Source organism: Zosterops lateralis (assembly GCF_965231275.1).
Source record: "Zosterops lateralis genome assembly, chromosome: 15".
In the NCBI taxonomy this organism is placed as follows: domain Eukaryota; kingdom Metazoa; phylum Chordata; class Aves; order Passeriformes; family Zosteropidae; genus Zosterops; species Zosterops lateralis.
The window spans coordinates 14,743,402-14,763,850 of record NC_139775.1 but is presented as its reverse complement, the minus strand read 5'-3'; the positions used below and the strand labels follow the sequence as shown (position 1 = coordinate 14,763,850).

The window sequence follows — 20,449 nt, the reverse complement described above, 5'->3', positions numbered from 1 at the left end:
AGTTTGAGAATCTTGGTGCCTTTCAGGGCTGGTTGGAGGAGCACAAGAGCTCTTGGAGCAGCTCAAGTGCTTCAGGAACGGCCAGAGCTCCTTCCTTCCAGAGCCTGAGCTGCTCAAAGGTGATTTTTCAGCTCCTTGGAGCAACCCAGCACCACAGAAACAGCCCCAGAGCTCTTTACTCACCCCATTTCTAGAGCAGCTTCGAGATGTTGTGGGTCGAGATTTCAGAGGAATTTTTAAAAGGCTGTTTTTAGAGGTGTTTAGGGAAATCTTTGGTGCACTCTAAAGCTGCAGGGAGGATGTAGAGCAGTTGGGAATGTTACAAAGGTGATCTACAGATGCTCAGGGATGCTTTGAAGGTGCTCAGAGATGTTTTAGGGCAGCTCAGGGATGGTTTAGAGCAGCTCAGGGATGTTTTAGAGGTGTTTGGGGACATTTAGGGCAGCTCAGGGATGATTTAGAGCAGCTCAAAGATGGTTTAGAGTAGCTCAGGGATGTTTTAGAGGTACTCAGGGACATTTAGGGCAGCTCAGGGATGTTTTAGAGGTGTTTGGGGACATTTAAGGCAGCTCAAGGGTGGTTTAGAGCAGCTCCAGGATGTTTGAGAGGTGCTCAGGGTGCTTAGGACAGTTCAGGGATGGTTTAGAGCAGCTCAGGGATGTTTTAGAGATGTTTGGGGATATTTAGAACAGCTCAGGGATGGTTTAGAGCAGCTCAGGGATGTTTTAGAGGTGCTTGGGGACATTTAGGGCAGCTCAGGGATGGTTTAGAGCAGCTCAGGAACAGTTTAGAGCAGCTCAGGGACGTTTTTAGAGCAGTTCAGGGACATTTTAGAGCATGCCAGGCATGTTTTGGAGGAGCTCTGGGATGTTTTTGGGCAGCTCTGTGACATTTTATGCAGCTCAGGGATGTTTTGGAGCACGTCAGGGAAGTTTTGGAGCAGCTCTGGGGATGTTTTGGAGCCTCAGCGCTGCTGTTGAGGAAGTGTGGAGCGGTTTGAGGCAATCTGGGGGTTTTCAGAGCGCTCAGGGTGTGTCAGAGCCTTTGCCCAGCTCTGCTGCAGCTCCAGGGCTGCTCGGAGCAGTTCAGAGAACAGGCTGGAGCCATCCGGAGGCACGGCAGGAGCTGGGAGGGGATTTTGCACGTTCAGGCCCTTTGGGGCGGCTTAAAGGGGTGGAGGAGGCTTAGAGGGGTGGGGAGCAGCTTAGCAGGGAGGTGAGGGCGTTTAAGGGATTTTTTGGAACAGCTCAGAACAGCCTCAGAGCGCTCTGAGGGGGTTCTCCCGGTGTGGAGGGAAGGGAAAGCTCCTGGAGCAGCCCCACCAGTCCCTGTCCCAGCCTGTCCCTGCCCTGGATCAGCTCCGAGGGTCCCTCACCCCACCTGGATCCTCCAGGAAGGTGAAGGGGGAATTCCCCCATTCCCACCCACACAGCTTGGCTGGCTGGGGAGATTTAGGCTCCCTGAGACCTGGATCCCTCTGGAATCAGCAGGGTCCAGCCTCCCCCATCCTCATGCTCATGCTCATCCTCATCCTCCTCCTCCTCCTCCCCAAATCAGGGAATTCCAGCCAGGTCCAGCCTCCCTCATCCTCATCCTCATCCTCATCCTCCTCCTCCTCCTCCTCAAATCAGGACACTCCTTGTTGCAGGAGCATTTCCACTTAATCCAGTGGAAATGGAATCCAATGGAAAATTCCACTGGAGATGCAGTATTTTGATATTTGGGATGCTCCAATCCACCTCTGTGGAAAGAAAAGTCTCCGGGGCAGGAATAGTAACAGCTTTTAATCCGACAAGAATTGATACATCAGTTAAGACAATACCGTTTTTGCCTCTTTTTTTGGGGGGGGGGACTTCCTTCACATACCAGTCGGGAAAGAGGAACATTTTCAGGATGTACAGTTTTTGTTTTGTTGGTTTTTTTTGTTTTTTTTTCTCTCTCCGTAGGGATTTTAAAGCATGGTGAATGTGCAAGTCAGTGCTTTTTTGTTTGCTTAAAACTTGTTTTTGTTTTTGTTTTCTTTTTTTTTTTTCCCCGGTGCTTATTTACAGTTACAGTACCTCTGTGAGAGCGACAGGAAAAAACAAACGATTGTTTGAGACCTGGGGATCCCAAGTCGAGAAAAAGGCAGATCTCCAATATTTATATATTTATACATATATATATATATATATGCTTTTTGTGTATACACAGATACATTTCTCTCTTCTTTTTAAAGTATTAAAAAAATGGATCAACCTTCATTCTATAAAAATACCTACTCTACAAGATAGAAAATTTTTTTTTTTTTTTCCCTCTCCAAGTATACACTGATTTACACCCAAAGCTTCTCTGGAAATGTACATTTTACGTGGCTTCTTCCCGCGGCCTCGGGGCAGGGAGGGAGGGCTAGGGGTGCCCTGGGGTTTTGGGGCTCTGGGGGATGAGCACCCAGAGGTGCCCCCAGGGGTGACACCCCAAGGGCTGGAAGGGGCTTGAGGAGGAGCAGCCACCCCCAGGATTGCTGTGGCTTCAGCTTCCAGGCCGTTCTGCCATTCCCCAAACCTGCCAGGCAGGAAGAGGAACCGCTGGCTGGAGCTGAGCCCTGGGATTGCACTGCATTGTCCTCCTGGGAGCCCAGGGGAGCAGAGTGGCCACTCCCGAGGGGGTCACTCTGTGCCAGCAGGCCCGGAGCTGTCCGATGTAAACATGGCTTTTGTTTCCCAGGGAGCTGCCGGGTGCTCCTCTCCCCACTGGCACAGAGATTCCAGCCCGGGCCAGTGCTGGGGATGAGGAATGAGCACGGCTCCTCCAGCCCCAGCCCAGGGACAGACAGAGGGAAAGGCAGCCGGAGCAGGCTCTCCCTCCAGGGCTGCAGCTATCACCAGCAGAGCCCTGCTCCGGCCGGGAATGGCACAGGCCACTGTCCCCAGGCCATAGAGATGAGGTGGGGAGCTCAGGCCTCTCTGTGCAGCTCCCAAAGTGCTCCGTGTGTCCCACGCTGGGATGAGGAGAAGCGGCCAGGACCTGCCTCCAGTGCGGGGTGAGGAGCTGCAGCCTTGTCCTGGTGCCAGACACAGCCCTGTGTGTTTGTCCCCAGCTGGGGACGAGTGACAGCTTCCCCTGGAGCCACCTCAGCAGCACAGCCCGGCAGGGAGAGGAGGAGGAGGAGAGAGGAGGAAGGAGCAGAGCTGAGATGTGCCGACAGTACTGAGCCACAGACAGCAAAAATAAATAAGGAGGCAGGTGACCAAGTGAGCTCACACCCTGTCCCCAACAGCTCCTGCAGCCAGAGGGCTCTGCCAGCCCCAGCAGGAGCACGGGGCAAGGATGGGCTGAGCCAGCTGGATGAGAACATTTGCATTAAGTTAATTAAAAAAAAAACAACAACAAAATCCCAAAACAAAACCAAACCCCAACCCCCTGTGCGAGTCCAGGACGCGCTTCCCTTGTTCCCAGCTCTGCCCCGTGAGTGTGTCAGGGACACTTTGGCACAGCAGCCGCTGGGGCCGGGCAGGGCAGCAGCAGGGGAAAGTCAGCGCTGCTGTTTCCATTTGTTTCCATCTCCATGCTGAACTCCCGTGGTTCTGAGCAGCCCTGGGAGGGGCTCAGTGCCTGTGGGGACAGTCCCCAGCGCCACAGGCACTTCCTGCAGTGTCCCCTCGCTGAGCTCCTTCTCCAGGTTCCCTTTCACCCCTCTGCAGCCAGAAGGGCTTCAAAATAACGCAGTCAGAGCAAAGCCTGGCTGCTGGTTCTCCTTTTCCCTGGTCCGTGGCTCAGTCACCCCCGACCTGAGGCTTCCTTGTGCCTTCATCAAGTGCAAAGACGTTTGGAGTCCCTCTTCATCCTCTCAGAGCACCAAATCCACCTGATGAGTGCAGCCACCACCGTTACTTGACCTCCAGGATGGAGGGGTTGGTCTCCATGATGGCCACGATGATCCTGTCGATGTAATCCTGCAGGCGGAAGTTGATCTCCTCCTGCTTCTGGATTGCTTCCATCAGCTGCAGCACAAGGGATCAAAGGGAGGGAGAGGTCACTGCCTGGCACTGCTGAGGGTATCCTGTGGTTCTGTGCACCTATGGGTGTCTCCATGGCTCTTTACTCTGGACTGGGATATTCCTGACCCTGTTTAAGTGGCCAGGGAAAACTGGTTCTGCTCATTCCTGTCCTTCCTCAAGCTCTCAGCCTGGTGGGGCCCTGGGGAGAGCAGGGAGCAGCACATCTCCACTGGATCCCCAAAATACCTGGGTGTGTTTCCCCACTTCCTGAGGTGTTAAAGATTTAATTCCAGTGCTTGTCCAGGCTTGGCCACCCATGGTTGGTGTTCAGGGAGAACACGGGCTGGAGGAACTGGGATCTGCAGGAGGAATGTCCTGGCTCTCAGGGGTTTAAATACAGCTCCAGACAGATGGACACAGCCTGTGGTGGCTGCTCTGTCCTGGAAGGGGAAGGCTGTCCCAGGCAGAGCTGCCAGAATCAGCAAATGGGCAGGGAGCAGCTTCCCTGTTCCCAGGAGGGAGGGGCTAGCAGGCAGGGTAACTCCTGAGAGCTCTACAGATAACTCTGTGGGGATTTCTTTGCTCTTGCCAGCTTCCAGGGGAATTTTGGGCACGGGCTGGGCCACAGACAGGGCACATAACTCCTCCCAGACCCCCCCAGGTGGAGGCACCCAGGAAGGTGCAGTGTGAGCCAGCAGCTCCTCACAGCACGTACCTCATCTCTGGAGACAGAGCTGATCTCAGCTGCCAGGGACTCTGAGAAGGAGGCTGAGAACAGGTTCTTGGCTCCCTGGATGCTCAGGTTGATGATCTGCCCATTCAGTTCATCATTCTGCTCCTTCAGGTTCCTGTTATCCTGTTCACACACACAAACCACACACTGCTGGAGAACCTGAGAGCTGATCCAGCCTGGCAAAGGCAGACAGGGACTTTCATCCTAACACAGCTCACAGAGCAGGGAACAGCACATGGGCTGCTGCCTCCATCTCAGGAGAACCTCTGGAGGCATGAGATACTCTGGGAACACAGCAGAGAGAAGCACCAACCTCCCTCTGCCAGGACAGCGAGAGAGCCTCGGGCTCCTGGATCCCTTGGGAGAGAGCCCCTGGACCCTGCAGGCCCTCCCTTGGCATCAGGGAATTGTTTCCCTGCCAGCCCAGCCCTCCTTACCTGCTTGAGCTGCTTGATCTCCTGCTCCAGCTCTGTCTCCCGAGTCCTGCTGTTGTACTCCTGCAGCCCCAGGCTGCTGCTGCGGCCCCTGCGCTGCTCCGCCTCCAGCTTGAAGAGCTGCAGGTGCTCCAGCTGCTTCCTGAGGTCCTCGATGAGCTGCAGGGACAAGGGACAAGGCAAGGGACAGCTGAGTGCCACAGACATCCAGCAGCATCCTCTGGATGTGGGAGCAGCTCCGTGGATTGCTGTGGGCAGAGCAGTGGCTGTCCTGTGCCTGGAAGTGTCCAAGGCCAGGCTGGATGAGGCTTGGAGCAATATGGGACAGAAGTTGTCCCTGCCCGTGGAATGGGATGGGCTTTGAGGTCCCTTCCCAACCCAAACAACTCCATGATTGATTTCCTTTCTGAGGTGGCACTTGGTTTCCTCTTCCTTCCTCACACCTCCAGCAAGCAGGAGATGGGGAATTACTAAAACACGAGCACAGCCCTGGAAGGACTTTGCTGGAGGGCCCAAGATGCTGAGTTTGGGTCTGCAGCAGCACAGACCCCGCCAGCAATGTGGGTCCTTCCCACAACAGGGTTGGGTTCCCTCCTCACCCCAGAGCCCTCAGTGACACCACAGTGACATCTAATTCCACTTGGGGCCCAAAGCTCCTTTCCTGCCCCCAGAGCCAGCCCTGCTTGGGCCTCCAGCTGGAATCACAGATGATGGGAGGACTGGGAGGTGTGATCCTGCTCCCAAGCACTCAGCCCCCAGCCTCATCCCCTCTGCTCCTGCCTGCTGGCTCCATGTGCCTCTGCCACTGCTCCTCCTCCCAGGCAGGAAGGGAAGGGGCCAGGGTGGCACAGCCCCATGCAGGGACAATGTTGGATGGATTTCAGAGCAGCACAAGTGACTGAAGTGCTGCAGCTCAGCTGCTGAACCCCTTTCCTCTGCCCAGGCAGCACCCACTGCTCCAGATTTCCCCATTTTGGGGACAAGGCTGTGGCAGGCCCAGGCTCCACTCACCTCCTGTGTCGACTCCTTCTCCTTCTGGAACTGGTGCCTCTCCTGACTCAGCTTGTCCCCCATCTTCCTCTTTTTCTCCTGCTCCTCTGTGAGCTGCACAGTGAGGTCCTCGATCTCATCCAGCAGCTTCTGTTTCTCCTGCAAGGACACGAGCAGCCCCAGTGAGGGGCCCAGCCTGGCTCCACAAGGAATTCTCCTCTCCTGGTGCACCAGGAGGCTCTGCCTGCTGGGATCTCATCTGCTCAGGGCCCTGGGGATTTGGCAGCACTGAGGGATGGCTCCAGAGTGAATCCACATGAATATCCACACTTGTGCTGATTTCTGGGAAGCACAATGCTGGTGTGGGAGGGATTGGGGCCAGCATGAGGGCTCCAGGCCAAGGAGAGACATTAAATCATAAGGCTCCTTATGTCTGCACTTCAGTAAAGTCCTGAATTGGAGATCTTTACCTCCCTCTTGGTTTCAGATATGAAAGGTTTTAATTGAGGGCTGATCCAAGAAGGAACAGAGCAGTTCAAGCTGGGATGTAAAACACACAGCCCAGCTCTGTTCCCTTCTCCTCCCCAAAGCCTTGGCTGCATGTTTGGGATGCAGGTGAAGATGCCAAGAGCCCCTAGAGCAGCACTGGACAGGAGAGCAGCTCATCAGCCAAGCTTCTCCTGGGCAGGGAGGGGCAGTGGCTGCACCTTTTGCTCCTCCTTCATCCCATTCACTGTGCAGAAGAGGAGAATGGATCTGCATGGACAAAACCAATTTCCCATGGCTAAAACACACCATGGCAGGGAATTTATCCTCAGAGCCACCAGGGTTTGGATCTTGAGTGGGGTGACAGTGACAGGGGCTGGAGGGTGACACGGATCTCTGAAAACTCAACTCACAAATCCCAGGACATGGAAATGGAGCATCCCTGCTCCTCCTCCTCCTCCCCTGCCCTGGACTGGCCACAGGGATGGGGACAGGGATGGGGACAAGCTTCCACAAGAGGGCACGAGTCCCCTCCCGAGCAGCCACTGCCACAGGGAGATTCAGCAGGGGTTTATTCCCAGCTTCCAGGCTGGGAATACTGCAAGGATAACTGTGTGGGATAGTGCTGTCCAAAGTCTGCAGCCACTGCAAAGTGGAAGCAACTGGTTTGTTACATTAAATGGATCTCATGTTCATGGAAATTCATCCCAAAGTCAGAATTCCATCCCCAAACCAGGCACCCCCTGGCCTCACCTCCTCAAGCCTCTCGATGTTGGCTCTCAGACAGGGGACACAGGACCTCAGCTCGCTGTTCTCATCATCCAGCTGCTGCAGCCTGCAAAGGAAACAGGTGTGAGACTCATCCCAGCATCCTACATGGAGGAAAAACATCCCAAGGAATATTGAACCAAAGGGAAGCCAGTAGGGATTCATCTGTTCAAGGCAAACCCTGAGGTATTTCTGCTGCCAGGGGAAAGAGAGGGGCATCCACACAATCCTGACATCCATCAGGATTCCTTGCTCCAAGGGATTTTCAGTCCCTGGACAAGCCTCAGCAGCAGAGACAACAGAACAGGGGGTCAGAGAGGGCTTTGGCTTTGCATTCCCAGGTAAAACCCCACTGTCTTCATCTTCCATGGACTGCAAGGGATGAACAACAGCAAAACCTTCTGGGAAAGCTGGAAAAACCCTGTCAAATAACTGACACCATTCCCACCCCACTTCTTCCTTTGGAATCCAACAGGCAGCACAAAGCACCCTGGCTGGGACACTCTGCCTCCTTGGAGGATTCTTCTTTCCCAGGTATTTACCTGTTTCCATCAAGGTGGAAAACATCTGGGCATTAAAAGTATTCCAAGGGGTCATTTATGGGAAGAAGGATTAATAAAGCCCCTCTTCATCCCCACTGTGCTGCAGGGCAGGCACATGGAAAAAGGATGGGAGCTAAAGTTAAAATGCAGCAGAGCAGCTCAAATAAAGAATCCAAGATAGATATGTGGGCCAAAGGTGGAAATAACAAAAAACTCGGGGTTTGTGGTGATTTTAGTCACATCCTGAACCAGTTAAACTCCCTGCCTGGCTCCCTGTGTTCGCCCCAAAGCTGATTCTGGGGTGGTTCCAGGAGAGCTGCCCCTCCAGCCCCACCTGGCCTGCAGGTTCTCAATCTCAATGCTCTTCTCCCTCTCCATTTTGCTGAGCAGCTCCCTCTGCTTCTTGATCTCCTCCAGGAGGGTCTGGTCAGCCCTGAGCTCCTGCTCCTTCAGCTGCTCCTCCAGCGCGTTTGCCCTGCAGAGAGGAGGAAGAGGGGACTGAACCTTCCTCAGCCCCACTGGAGCTGCCATCCCAAGGGAGGGGGCAAATTCTCTTCCCAGCCCCTTTCCCACCCCTCAGGTGAGCTGGGAGAAGCAGATGGTAAAACAGAACAAGCTTCCAGGGGAAACACATCAATCACCATCTCAAACAGGTTCACTGCATCCCAACAGGTGCAGTGGAAGGAGCAGCACCTTTTCCATCCAAGGTTTCCTAAGTCAGATGCCTTAAGGAACACAATGTTACTCAATTTCCAGCCTGGGAAAGAAATTAATTTTTCCTTATTTTTAAATGTCTTCTACACATTAGATTTATTTCCAAGTGCAGCCACACACATGCACATCTCTTAATGAGAATCTTAGAGTCACTGAGGTTGGAAAAGACCTTTAAGAGCATCTAATTCAAACATAAATCCCAGGTTTGTGGTTCTCCCTGCAGTAGCCATGGCAGAGAAATCCTCCTTCAGCGGTTTCCAGCATGAAGTGATCTCATTGCTCCAAGAAAAGGCAACAGCCTCAATCCTTCTTCTTTTCACTCTTTGTGATCCCAACAACAACAAAAAAATAAAAAAAAGGGATCTGCAGGTCACCCTTCCCTGTGTGTCAGCAGAACTGCAGAGCACAGAATCCCAGAATGGTTTGGGCTGGGATCGCATTCCATCCCCTGCCATGGACAGACACAACTTCCACTATCCCAGGTTGCTCCAAAGGACCATCCCTGTCCAGCCTGGCCTTGGACACTTCCAGGGATCCAGGGGCAGCCACAGCTGCTCTGGGCACCCTGTGCCAGGGCCTGCCCACCTTCCCAGGGAACAATTCCTGCCCAATCTCCCATCCAGCCCTGCCCTCTGGCAGTGGGAAGCCATTCCCTGTGTCCTGTCCCTCCATCCCTTGTCCCCAGTCCCTCTCCAGCTCTCCTGGAGCCCTTTTAGGCCCTGGCAGGGGCTCTGAGCTCTCCCTGGAGCTTCTCCTCTCCAGGTGAGCACCCCCAGCTCTCCCAGCCTGGTTCCACTATCCCAGGTTGCTCCAAGCCTTGTCCAACCCAGCCATGAGCACTTCCAGCTGGAATTTATGCAAAGGCTTTTCCCAGGGGAAGGTTTTTCCCAGCTGATCCCACCCCTCCCCAGCACGGAGCTCACCCAGAGCCAGCTGACACTTCCAGGCCAAGCTGCTGAAGTGAAAACATTTCCCTTGTTCCCAAGTTTATCAGGGCTTAGGGAAACCTTTGTTTGAGTGGCTCAGTTCCCTGACACGACTGTTACTTAACAGAATTACAGCCCTATAGATAAACTCTGCTGGGTTTATCTGCCCAGGGTAAGGCTATGCTGGGAGAGAAGAGCCTGGCAGATTAGCACACACAGGGATTACATCATGTGGGATCCAAAGGGCTGCACCCCGGCCAGGATCTGACAGGAGGCATTCTTGGAGCTCCAGAAAACATTTGGAAGGAGCATATTGGGCAGGAAAATACAGTAAACATAAACACAAACATATACATATATATATTTATATATAAAAGCCAAGACCTGGAGTTCCAGAGACCTTTTGGGAGGGACACATGGAGCAGGGAAGCACATTAAAAATATATATATATATATAAAATGAAACATCCTGAGTGGGAAGGGAGCCACAAGGATCATTGATTCCAGCTCCTGGCCCTGCACAGGCACCCCAATAATCCCATCCTGTGCATCCCTGGCAGAGCTGTCCAAACACTCCTGGAGCTCCAGCAGACTTGGGGCTGTTCCCATTCCCTGGGGAGCCTGGGCAGTGCCTGAACCCTCTGGGGAAAGAACCTTTCCCTGATCTCCAGCCTGACCCTCTCCTGGCACAGCTCCAGCAATTAAAAGCCACATAAAACCCACCAAAAGCCAAGTCCTGGAGCTCCAGAGAACTTAAACACATAAAATATAAAATCTCCATGTCACTGCATCCTGTTTTCAGCTGGGATGGAGTGAATATCCCTGGAAAGAGCTGTGGTTTGGGTTTGGGAAGGGAGCTGGAGCTCGTGGAGGGGGAAAGGCTGCCCAGGTGAGGCCCTTACCTGTGCACCAGCTGCAGGTTCTCCTGCCGGAGGCGGCTGTGCTGCTCCCCGTTGGCGGCCGTGTCCTTCTCCAGCTCTGTCACCCTCTTCTCCAGGAACACCACCTGCCAGCAGGGACATGGATCACCCTGGGCATCCCCAAACCTAGAGCAGCCCCCACAACACCCCGAAACAAGGAGGGCTCCCACTGGAACTGGGCAGTCGTGTTTTGATTTAAAGAATCCCTTTAAAATATCCTTTTGACCCCCTTTCCCAGGTTTTCGTGGCTCTCATGTACCAGTTTGGGGTCAAACACTTCACTCTTTCCTTTCCTCGACCCCTTCCTGATGACATCCTAAAAGAAGTCTAGAGGTGGATCTCCAGAGCTCCATGGATAACTCCTCACTGTCTGGACTAGGATGGAAACCCTGGATTTACAGATGGAAGGGTCAATGCCAGCTGGAGGGGAAGGAGCAGAGGTGAGGATTTTCTCCCTGTACCTGTGCAGGATTTATTCCAGCTCTATTTGCATTTTAATAATTCAAATTCCATATAAAACAATCCTGGGGGAGAAGGAATGAGGAGCATGTCTGGAAAAGCCAAACCCTGGCTCTGGGAAAAGGGCAGGAGACATGGGAATATTAAAGAGGCCATGCAGACACACAAGGCATTTCCCAGCAGTGCCTTTTCCATCAAAGGTTTCCCAAGTCAAATGCCTCAAGGAACCCAACTATTTTATTCAACTGCCAGCCTTGGAAAAATGTTGATTTTTATTTATTTTTAAAGGTCTTCCCTGCATTATAATTATTCCCAAGTGCAGCCACACACACATTTCTCTTTCACACACAGCTCCTCAGGACATTCATATTCCAGAGCTAAAAAGCCATTTCCAAGGAGTTTCAGGACTTCAGCACATATTTACACAATCTTAACTTCTTTCTCATAGCTTCTTCTCCCTGTTTTTTAACTAGGGATATTCAAACAAAATCTTCCCTGTGCTCCCATCTTATCCTACAACTCTTTTCTTGTAACACCCCAGGGAAACCCATCAGCACCAGCACAAAATCTGCTCTGCTCTGACAGCACAAGCTGAGTGTGCCAAGGAGAGGAAGTTTCTCTTTCACATTGGGTGGATTGCTGCAGAAAAGCAGAACCTGAGAACATCTTTTGGTGTGAAGGAGAAGTGAAAATGCTGCCTGTGAACAGCCCATTCCTCCTCCCAGCTCTCTGGGGGAAGCCACTGCCCCCGGAGAAGGATCCAGTGTCACCTCCTGACCCTGCACAGCACCTGCAGTGCTCTCCTCCTCCCTTCCCATGTCCCATCTGCACCCACAGAGAGGAGCTTCAGCCTGATCCTGCTTGGAGCACTGCAAGGCACTGAACCCTGCAGGGCAACACAGACAGTGCTGCTCCCACCTTATCCTGTAATTCTTTCAACACCTCAGAAAAATTCAGCGGCACCAGCACAAAACCAGCTCGATCCCGGTGGTACAGGCTGGGGAAGAAGGGAAGCAGCCCCTCACCTTGTCTGTGATGTCCTCATCTGTGCACTCCAGGTTCTCCCTGTAGGATTCCTCCATCACCCCCACGGCCAAGGAGCTCGTCTGGTGCAACTGCCTGAAACAGAAACAAACCACCCCGATCCACAGCAGCACCGGCATCAGCCCCAGCACCTGGAGCATGGCGACACACCAGGTGACAGATGCCACCTCCCTCCCTCTGCCAAAGGGATTTGCCAGCCCTGCTCCTGGGAATGCTGGATGTGCCTGGCACAGCAGCCGTGCCCCTCACCACGGAGTTATCCCGGGAAATCCAGCCAGCCCCTGGAGCGCCTGCACGGCCGGCGACGTGGACGCGTTCGCGGGACTTCACACCGCGATCATTATTGCTCTTGCTCTTTGGAATGGGGAGAGATAAGAGCTCCCTCTTCCCACTTTCTTTCTTTAGCATGGTCTCAAGGCCGTGGGTTATCCACCAAAGGCCAGAGTACTCCTGATCACCATTGGGAGTGGGAGTAAAGCTGGGGAGAAGTGGGGGTGTAAAGGGGTGGGAGGGGGCAAACCCCCCTGAGGCTGCTGTGTCCCCCCCAGCCCAGGGTGAGTTAATCATTAACCAAGTCTGGTCACAGTGGTGTCCCCAGCTTTGTGACAGCTAAAGGACACCCTGGGGAGGGGCTGGCTGCGGCTTCACCCTCGGCAGAGCTGCAGATCTGCTCTGGAGAAAGGGTGTGCTCCAGCCCTGGGACCCCAGGCAGGAGGAGAACATTGCTTCGAGCAGGGGATGGATGGCAAAACCACACAGATCTCTTCAAACCTCAGTTTTTCCTAGGAATTTGTACCATTGGCTCTTGAATTCCTCCCACTACACAGTGTGTTCATGCCAGGACTCACTAAGCACAACTGGCATTTACCAAGAGACCACAGGCTGATTTTGCATCCTCACACTCGGTTTATATTTAGGTTTTAAAGTCTCAGGCACATTTGTCATTTAAATCGTGCCAAGCACAGCAAGGCTTAAGCAGCTCAGATTTCTTGGCACGAGCAGAACCCGGATAACAAAAACGAAGAAAGAGCCCTTACCAAAATAAAATCAATTTTCTAAAAGCAAGTGCTTTGGGATTATTCAGTAATTACAGTATCTGCAACAAAGGATTTGCTTTGGGCTGAGCTTAAGGATCTGGCTCGACAAAACCCTGTTATCTGCCTCCTTATCACAAACCAAACCTGACTGCTTTTCAATTAACTAATATTTACCCAAGCCCACACATCGCTGCCTCAGAAAAGCAAAGGGCCAGGAGGGCTCAATCTTTCATAAGACAGGGTATTTCTGTTCCCAAAAGTTGAACTCAAATCCTCCCCAAATTATCTGTGCCAGGAATGGGAAAAAAAACGAGTCCTAGAACAGGAAATCTGGGGACAGGCTGCTCCCCTCAGCCCTCCTTCCTGCCAGTGTTTTTAACACAGCTCGAGAAAAGTAAGATGAGTGGAAGTAGGAAATGTAATATCAAGGATCTGCTTCCTTTCCAGGAGGGGGAACTGTGCCAGGGGAGATTGCTGAGTGCAGGAAAAATGGAGAAGGGAAAGGTGTGAGAGCACAGTGGGAGGAAGAGGTGCTTGGGTCAGCACAGGGAGCAGAGTGAGTGTCAGGAACAGGAACATTCCCAAACTGAGCTGCCTGTTCCTCCACAGTGTCCCCGTCCTGCTGGGAAACCAGCAAGGAGAAATCCAACAAGTGCAGAGGGAAATCTCCCTCCTGAGCATGGCAGAGGCAGAGCAGTGGAGGTGAGACTGACTCAGTTTATCCTTTAAATCATGATGGCACGGGAACGGGAGGGATGGGGGAGCTGGGAGAGGAAAGGTGAGCCCAGATATATCTAATATAACTAATATATCCAATCTATCCAATATCCCTGTGCAGTCACAGATCACAATGCCCACATGGAAAAGGTGACTGACATCACACAAGGTGGTCGTGCAGGACAGAAGCAGCACAGAATTAAACCTGGGCTTAAACCAGGATTAAACCAGGGTTAAACCACCCAACCAGAGTTACCTGCAGCCCACTCAGGTGCCCCAGAGCTCCTGTCTGAGCAGGGGGAGCTGCTCCCACAAAGCCAAGTGCTGAAGGTGACACAGAGTGAAGTAAAACAGGACCAAGAGCTGTCTAAAGCAGCTGGAATTTTTGGGGTGCTGGAGAATCCCTCCAGGTGGGGGTACTGACTGGTCTGGTCCTGTAGAACTCTACAGACATGGTGATACTGGGAGGGGACATATTCCTTCTAGAGACTCCTTCCCTCCTCTGTGTACCCCCTGCTATGGCACTGGCAGGACAGAGCATGAGGAAAAGCCCCTCCAATTTTTTCCTGGAAGGAATCAGGTTGCCAGCAGCCTCCAGCTGTGTGCACGAGTGAGCAACCCCCATTCCAGAAAAAAAGATACCAGAATTAAACCCACTTTTCCCCAGAACTATGGAATATTTCTAGAAACACAACTCTCCAAGCTTATTTTGAGTTTTCCTTGCGTGGAGCTGGCAGCTTGCACGGATCAAGCAAACAACAACAGGGGTATGAGCTTACCTTGCCACCTTCTTGCTGGAGAGTCTTTTATTTGGGCTGCAAAACGAAGAGAAAACAGGAAAGAGTTAGAAAAGCTGACAGTGGAGACCAGGGAAACAGGAAACTGCACGGACTCCAGGGCACATCCTTTGCTGTGGCAGGGAGTACCCTTGGCATGCACCCCCAAACCCCTGGAGAGGGCAGGAGAGGGGCCACTGCCCTGTTCAACAAGGAGGAATAACAAAGCACAGGGAATAAGGCAGGGAAGAGCTCGCTGCCCCCCGCCACGCTCCGCTCTCCTGCTGATCCCTGCCTGAAAACCGATCCCCAAGGAAAGAGCTAAGAATAGCAGGGAGGCTGGGGGGGCTCCAGCTGGGTGCTGATGGCAGAGTGAGCCACACAGCCTGCACCCCAGGGCACCCCTGGGCTCCCCTGCCACCCTCAGAGCTCCCACAGACTGGGGAGTAACAGCACATCTATCCTTCTGTCCTTCCCTAATGATCCCACTGGATCATTCCATCCTTCTGCCCTTCCACAGGAATGATCCCACTGATCAATCCATCCTTCTGCCCTTCCCTGATGATCCCACTGGATCAATCCGTCCTTCTGCCCTTCCCTGATGATCCCACTGGATCAATCCATTCTTCTGCCCTTCCCTGATGATCCCACTGATCAATCCATCCTTCTGCCCTTCCCACAGCCACCATCCCACTGATCATTCCATCCTTCTGCCCTTCCCACAGCCGTGATCCCACTGATCAATCCATCCTTCTGCCCTTCCCTGATGATCCCCCTGGATCATTCCATCCTTGTGCCCTTCCACAGTCATGATCCCAGTGATCAATCCATCCTTCTGCCCTTCCACAGCCATGATCCCACTGATTATTCCATCCTTCTGCCCTTCCCACAGCCACCATCCTACTGCTGGGCTCTGGATCATCAGGGCAGTGCTGCCTGCCTCTGGCTCAGAGGCTTTAGGAGCTGTTGGTGGTGGTCCTGTCTGGATTTTGAGCAGTGGCTGGGGAGGGGAACAAACTCTCTCTCCTTCTCATGGAGATCACTCTTTGGATCCACGTCTGAGCCAGCTGCCACCATACCACAGCGGTCAGGGATCAGTGTCACCACAGGACAAGCAGCCAAGGGCTGTGTCACCGTGTCCCACCCCCAGGGGACAGGCTGCAGGCTTTCCCTGCTGAGAAAAAAACCAGCTTTTTCCAGAACTGGCTCCTTGCTGAGATGCTCCTTTCAGTTTTCTGGTCATGACTGGTGCTGGGGGAGTGGGCAGGGCTCGGATCCCACTCCTCATTTCCATCCATGCTGGTGTCACAAGATGCCACTGGGCCACACCAAATCCTCACTCAGTGATGGCAGCAGGAACAAAGCAGCAACTGCATTCCCTGGTGCTTAGCTCAGTTTTAGCAAAAAAAAAACAACAAATAAAATCATCTGGAAGTTCACTCCTGCCTGGAGCTACAACATGAGTTCTTCGAAGGAGATTAAAAATAGCTTATAATAATTTGCTTTGTAAAGCAACCCCCAAACCTGCCTGGGGGGTGTTGTCAGGGTGACCAGCCCTCGGGTCAAAGTGCATCCTCAAATCCCAGATTTCCAGGGAGCACAAGAGCTGCTGCTGGCTGGGCTTCAAGGCTGCTCAGCGCCCAAGGGGAGGAGGTCAGGCCCTGGTGTTTGCCAGGAATTGTAAGGAATGGCCCCAGCACTGGGGGGAAAAATATTTTCCTCTGGAAAAAGCTCCTGGGGAAGCGACGGCACCTGCAGTGTCTGAAGGCTGAGACACCATCAAGGGCACTGGAACAAAACAGAGGCACAAACCACTTCATCCCAAGCTGCTGGAGGATTCTTCCCTGCTTTTCCATGCTGTGGGCTTGGGAAGCAGCACCCCAAGGCTGGGAGCAGCTCCCCAGTTCATTCCAAGGATATAAAACACTCTGTGCCTGCAGGTTTTATGAGTGAGGCTGTCCTGGGATGCTTTGGGATTCATCCCAGCTGCCAGAATCCCCTGGAGGAGGTGTCTTCAGGCTTGTCCCAGATTTTGGTCCAATTCCTGCTGCTCCAGGACTTGTCCCCTGCTCAGAGGGCCTCAGGTCCATGGTGAAGGGAGGAGCAGCAGGTCCTGCATGTCCCACACGCTGCACAGGACATTTCCCATCCACACCACACAAAGACAGGGCACTGCCCCCTCCACAAAGGCCCTTGGAATCTATTCCCAGTAAATTTGTATTTGGGAAACCCTGAACACAGATGGAGGAATTGCACTGACTCACAGGGCAAATCAAAGCCTGTGGAATTCCCATCATGACCACAGGACAGAGAAGCTCCACAGGAAATCCCACCCATCACAGGAGGCTCTGAGGTGTTAGTTCAGCTTTGTAGGTAAATGTGCTGGAGAAAATCTGAAATGGAGTGGGGCTTCCAGGGAAAACCCGTGTTCTCCTTAATCCCTGCAAAACCTGAGACCCATCACTGACCCTCAAGGCTTCCAACAGCAAAGACAACTATTTAACCAAGGAAAATAAAGGGAGAGACTTTTTTTTTTTTTCATTAAAAAGAATTGAATTCAAGCTGCTATTTGTTTTCCAGTTCTCCTCCCATAGGACCAGGGGAGCTCCCAGATCACACTGTCCCTGCAAAGGACAGACAGATCAAGAACATGACCAAACCCAGGTCAGAATAGCCACAACAGCCACAAGAAGAAAGATTTATCACCAATGCCACCACCATCCTTCCACCCAGAGGGCTGCAAGGAGCTCTGAATGAACAAATCAACAGGCAGAAATCCCTCCCCAGTTGTCAGACAACACATCCAGCTGCTGCCTGGGAGATCTCCAAAATGCCATGCAAAATCTCCTGATATTCCTGGTGTCTGTCACATCTCCCCAGCCCACGGTGACACCAGGATGGGCAGGCTCTGGGTGAAGCTGAGTGAGACAAGATTTGTCTGCTCCAAAACCCTTCAGGTTGTTCCTGTAACAGGAGGAAAGGCTGTCCCTGCCCTTTTACACCATTCCCAGTCTTTCCTTGGTGACAGAAATACTGTACACGTCCAGCTCCCGTGGAACCCACCATGCACAGGCATGCAAAAAGGGCAGGAAATGCTCTCCTCATCTGCCAGCCCCCAGGGCCTGCATTAAGGCCACCTCCTGCTCACCCTCCACGAGTTCACCACCACCTGGAGCACCTCCTGTGTCCTGGTGAAACTCATCCCCTGTCCCCACCCGCGGGGCGAGGGAAAAGCCGCGCCGGACGAGGAGAGCCTTTCCCAGCCACAACATCCATCCCCAGGCTGGGGATGTGAGTCCCCCTCCCCCCTTTACCTATTCATTTCAAGATCATTCAGGCGAGCGGAAAGATCCTCGAGGCGGTTGATTTGTTTGTGGCACTGGCTACAGTAAAACTCAAAAGCTTCATCTGCGAGAATGCTGTGCAGTTTCGCAGCGAGCGGATTGGTGCTAGAGAGAGCACAAGGGTCAAGTCAACAGCACAGAAGGCACGGGGGAGAAGCTGCAGCCGTGGCTTCCACAAGCTCAGGGTCCCCTCAAGGTAAGGGAATTTTTGGTGGGAGGGAGGAAATTTGAGTGAAATTTGAGTTAAAAAGTGACAGGCAAGGTTGGGTCTCCTCCCGCCGTGATTTTTGAAGCCGAATTAAAGCCAGTGTGGGGCTGCTTGTAATGATCTATTTCTAATTTAGTTTGTAATAATACGTAGGTAACTGATAATTTGTAAATGCTCAATAGAATTTTTATAGGAAATAATTAGCAACGCTTCCATCACTCTCCTCCCAGACTCCCAGCAGATGAGCTTGGCCCACATTTCCAAACCCCTGAGCCAATCTCAACCCCCAAGAGCCCAGGGCAGGTGAGCTAAGTGCTTCCTACAAACCTACAGCACTGCAAAGTTTATTTTCCAACAGGATTTTCCAGGCAGTCTGTCCCAGGAGGCTCCTGGTTTGCCTCAGTGAGTGCAGAATGAATTTGCATGCTGCAGGACTGGGTGCCCGTGAGCTAGGGCTGAATCTAAGGGGGGGTTTAAGCTGGATTTTAGGAAAATTTCTTCCCCCAGGGAATGGGCACAGCCCTGAGGCTGCCAGAGCTCCAGGAGTGTTTGGTCAGTGCTCCCAGGGTGGGATTGTTGGGGGGGTCTGTGCAGGAACAGAGGTTGGGCTGGGTGATCCTGGTGAGTCTATTCCCACTCAGGATATTGTGGGGTTCTATGATCCTTTGGTCAATGTCCTGCTTTTCCAATGGGATGCTTTAAAAGTAGAGCAGCTGTGCTGCTGCAGACCTGCCTTAGTAATGCAGAGTCAGATTTTCACTGCAAACAGCTTTTAAAGCCACGATGAAATGGGCAGGTGCAATTTAACTCTTCTCTCCTCCTAAACAAAGCCCAAGAAGCAGCAGTGCTGTGTTCCTGCAGGGAATTCCAGTTGGGAAGGGGATCCATAGGATTTCACAGCTTAGGAGACACTTCCTCATGATTTGGGCAGGACAGAGGGGATTCTGAACAGCCAATGGTTTGTGTTAATTTGGGGCCAGACTCCACAAATCCCGCCTGCAGGAAAAAGTGCTTCTGGAAGCCACGGATGTGAAACAGAGAAAGGTTAAATAGTGAAAAACCCAAGCAGTTCAATCAGAGAGACAGGTAAAGGTGTGAGCAAACACAAGCAAGATAAACCCAGCAGGCATCCAGTGAATCTCAGGATACAGAAACACAATCCTGGCCTGGGGCATGTGCAGAGCTGGGACAGCTCGAGGGTCCCCTGGCTCAGCCCCCACCCCAGGGTCAGCCCTGCAGTCTGTGCTGTCTGTACAGTATTTCCCAGCCCCCTCAGACAGGCTGGACACCAGCAAATGCCAAATTATCATTTCTTTCCATTCCTGGAGAAAAAAAATTCAATTGAAAACCACTTTTCCTACCCCTCAGGGCAGGCATTTTCCCCAGGATAACGTTTTCCCAGCAGCAGACAGGTCGGTGGCTCAGGGTTTGTGCAGGGAAGAGGTGACAGCAGCTGTGTGGCACCTGGGGGAAGGGATGTCTCTTTTTTAGGTGCATTCCCTTCCCAGGTGGTGTAGCCTGGGCCAGGTGGGAACCCAAATTTAGCCAGCATTAATCAAAATGAGAAGTGTGAAGGAGAAGCCCCAGGCCAGGCTGGCAGCTCCTGGGGTGTGTGCAGATCCTCCTGGCCCCTGGCTGCCCTGGCCCCCTGCCTTGGAGTGGGTGAGAGCTGAGCCCTGGGGTGTCCCCACCCACTCCAGCATCCTGATGGGTCCTTTCCAGTTCAGCACGTTCTGTGATTCTACAGTACAGAGCCTTCCTGTGCCTTCCCCCATCTCCTGGAGCAAGGTTTGTCTTCCACAGGTGCCTGGTGCTTCCTGGTGGCTGGGATGAGCACAAGGAGCTTTTCCCTTTTTATTTCCCACCAAGAGCTGCAAAGAGGTTTTTCCTACTGGATGGGTATGCAAGGGAAGACTCAAGAGGAGAGATCACAAACAAACATACAAGGACTGGGCAGGGAAGTGCTGCACCCCACAGTGTTCCCTGAAGGCTCTTGGGGTTTGTGTTCATCTTCTGGAGTTGTGGCAGGAGAATTTCTAGAAATTATTCCCATTTAGAGACTCCTGTAGTGTGGAAAGGGTCTGTGATGATGTGGCCCTTTACAAGTGATGCTGTTCTTTGCATTCAAAATTCAGCCAAAAAAAACCCATTCAGCCAGAACCAGGGACAGCCTGAGGTTCCTTCAGGTGTGTTTAAACACACTGGGGCTGCTCAGAATGATTTGGGTGGGAAAGGATATTAGAGCTCATCCCATCCCACCCCCTGCCATGGGCAGGGACATCTCCCACCATCCCAGGGCTGTTCCAAGCCTGGCCTTGGACACTTCCAGGGATCCAGGGGCAGCCACAGCTGCTCTGGGCACCCTGTGCCA

General features: G+C 52.7%; 1 protein-coding gene across 4 annotated transcripts in view; it reads right to left on the bottom strand.

Annotated features, from left to right (window-relative positions):
• Positions 1-2,000: 2,000 nt before the first annotated feature.
• RAB11FIP3 (RAB11 family interacting protein 3) overlaps positions 2,001-20,449 on the bottom strand; it is a 69,147-nt gene continuing 50,698 nt past the window's right edge. For all 4 annotated transcript variants that reach the window (XM_083872415.1, XM_083872413.1, XM_083872412.1 and 1 more), the window contains 9 exons: positions 14,530-14,565; positions 11,978-12,071; positions 10,476-10,579; positions 8,268-8,408; positions 7,377-7,458; positions 6,159-6,296; positions 5,151-5,306; positions 4,696-4,836; positions 2,001-3,983 (listed from right to left, as the gene is read on the bottom strand). In XM_083872415.1, the coding sequence (XP_083728541.1) occupies positions 3,870-3,983; positions 4,696-4,836; positions 5,151-5,306; positions 6,159-6,296; positions 7,377-7,458; positions 8,268-8,408; positions 10,476-10,579; positions 11,978-12,071; positions 14,530-14,565 (1,006 nt within the window). In that variant the 3' untranslated portion in view covers positions 2,001-3,869. The remainder of the gene's footprint in view (positions 3,984-4,695; positions 4,837-5,150; positions 5,307-6,158; positions 6,297-7,376; positions 7,459-8,267; positions 8,409-10,475; positions 10,580-11,977; positions 12,072-14,529; positions 14,566-20,449) is intronic.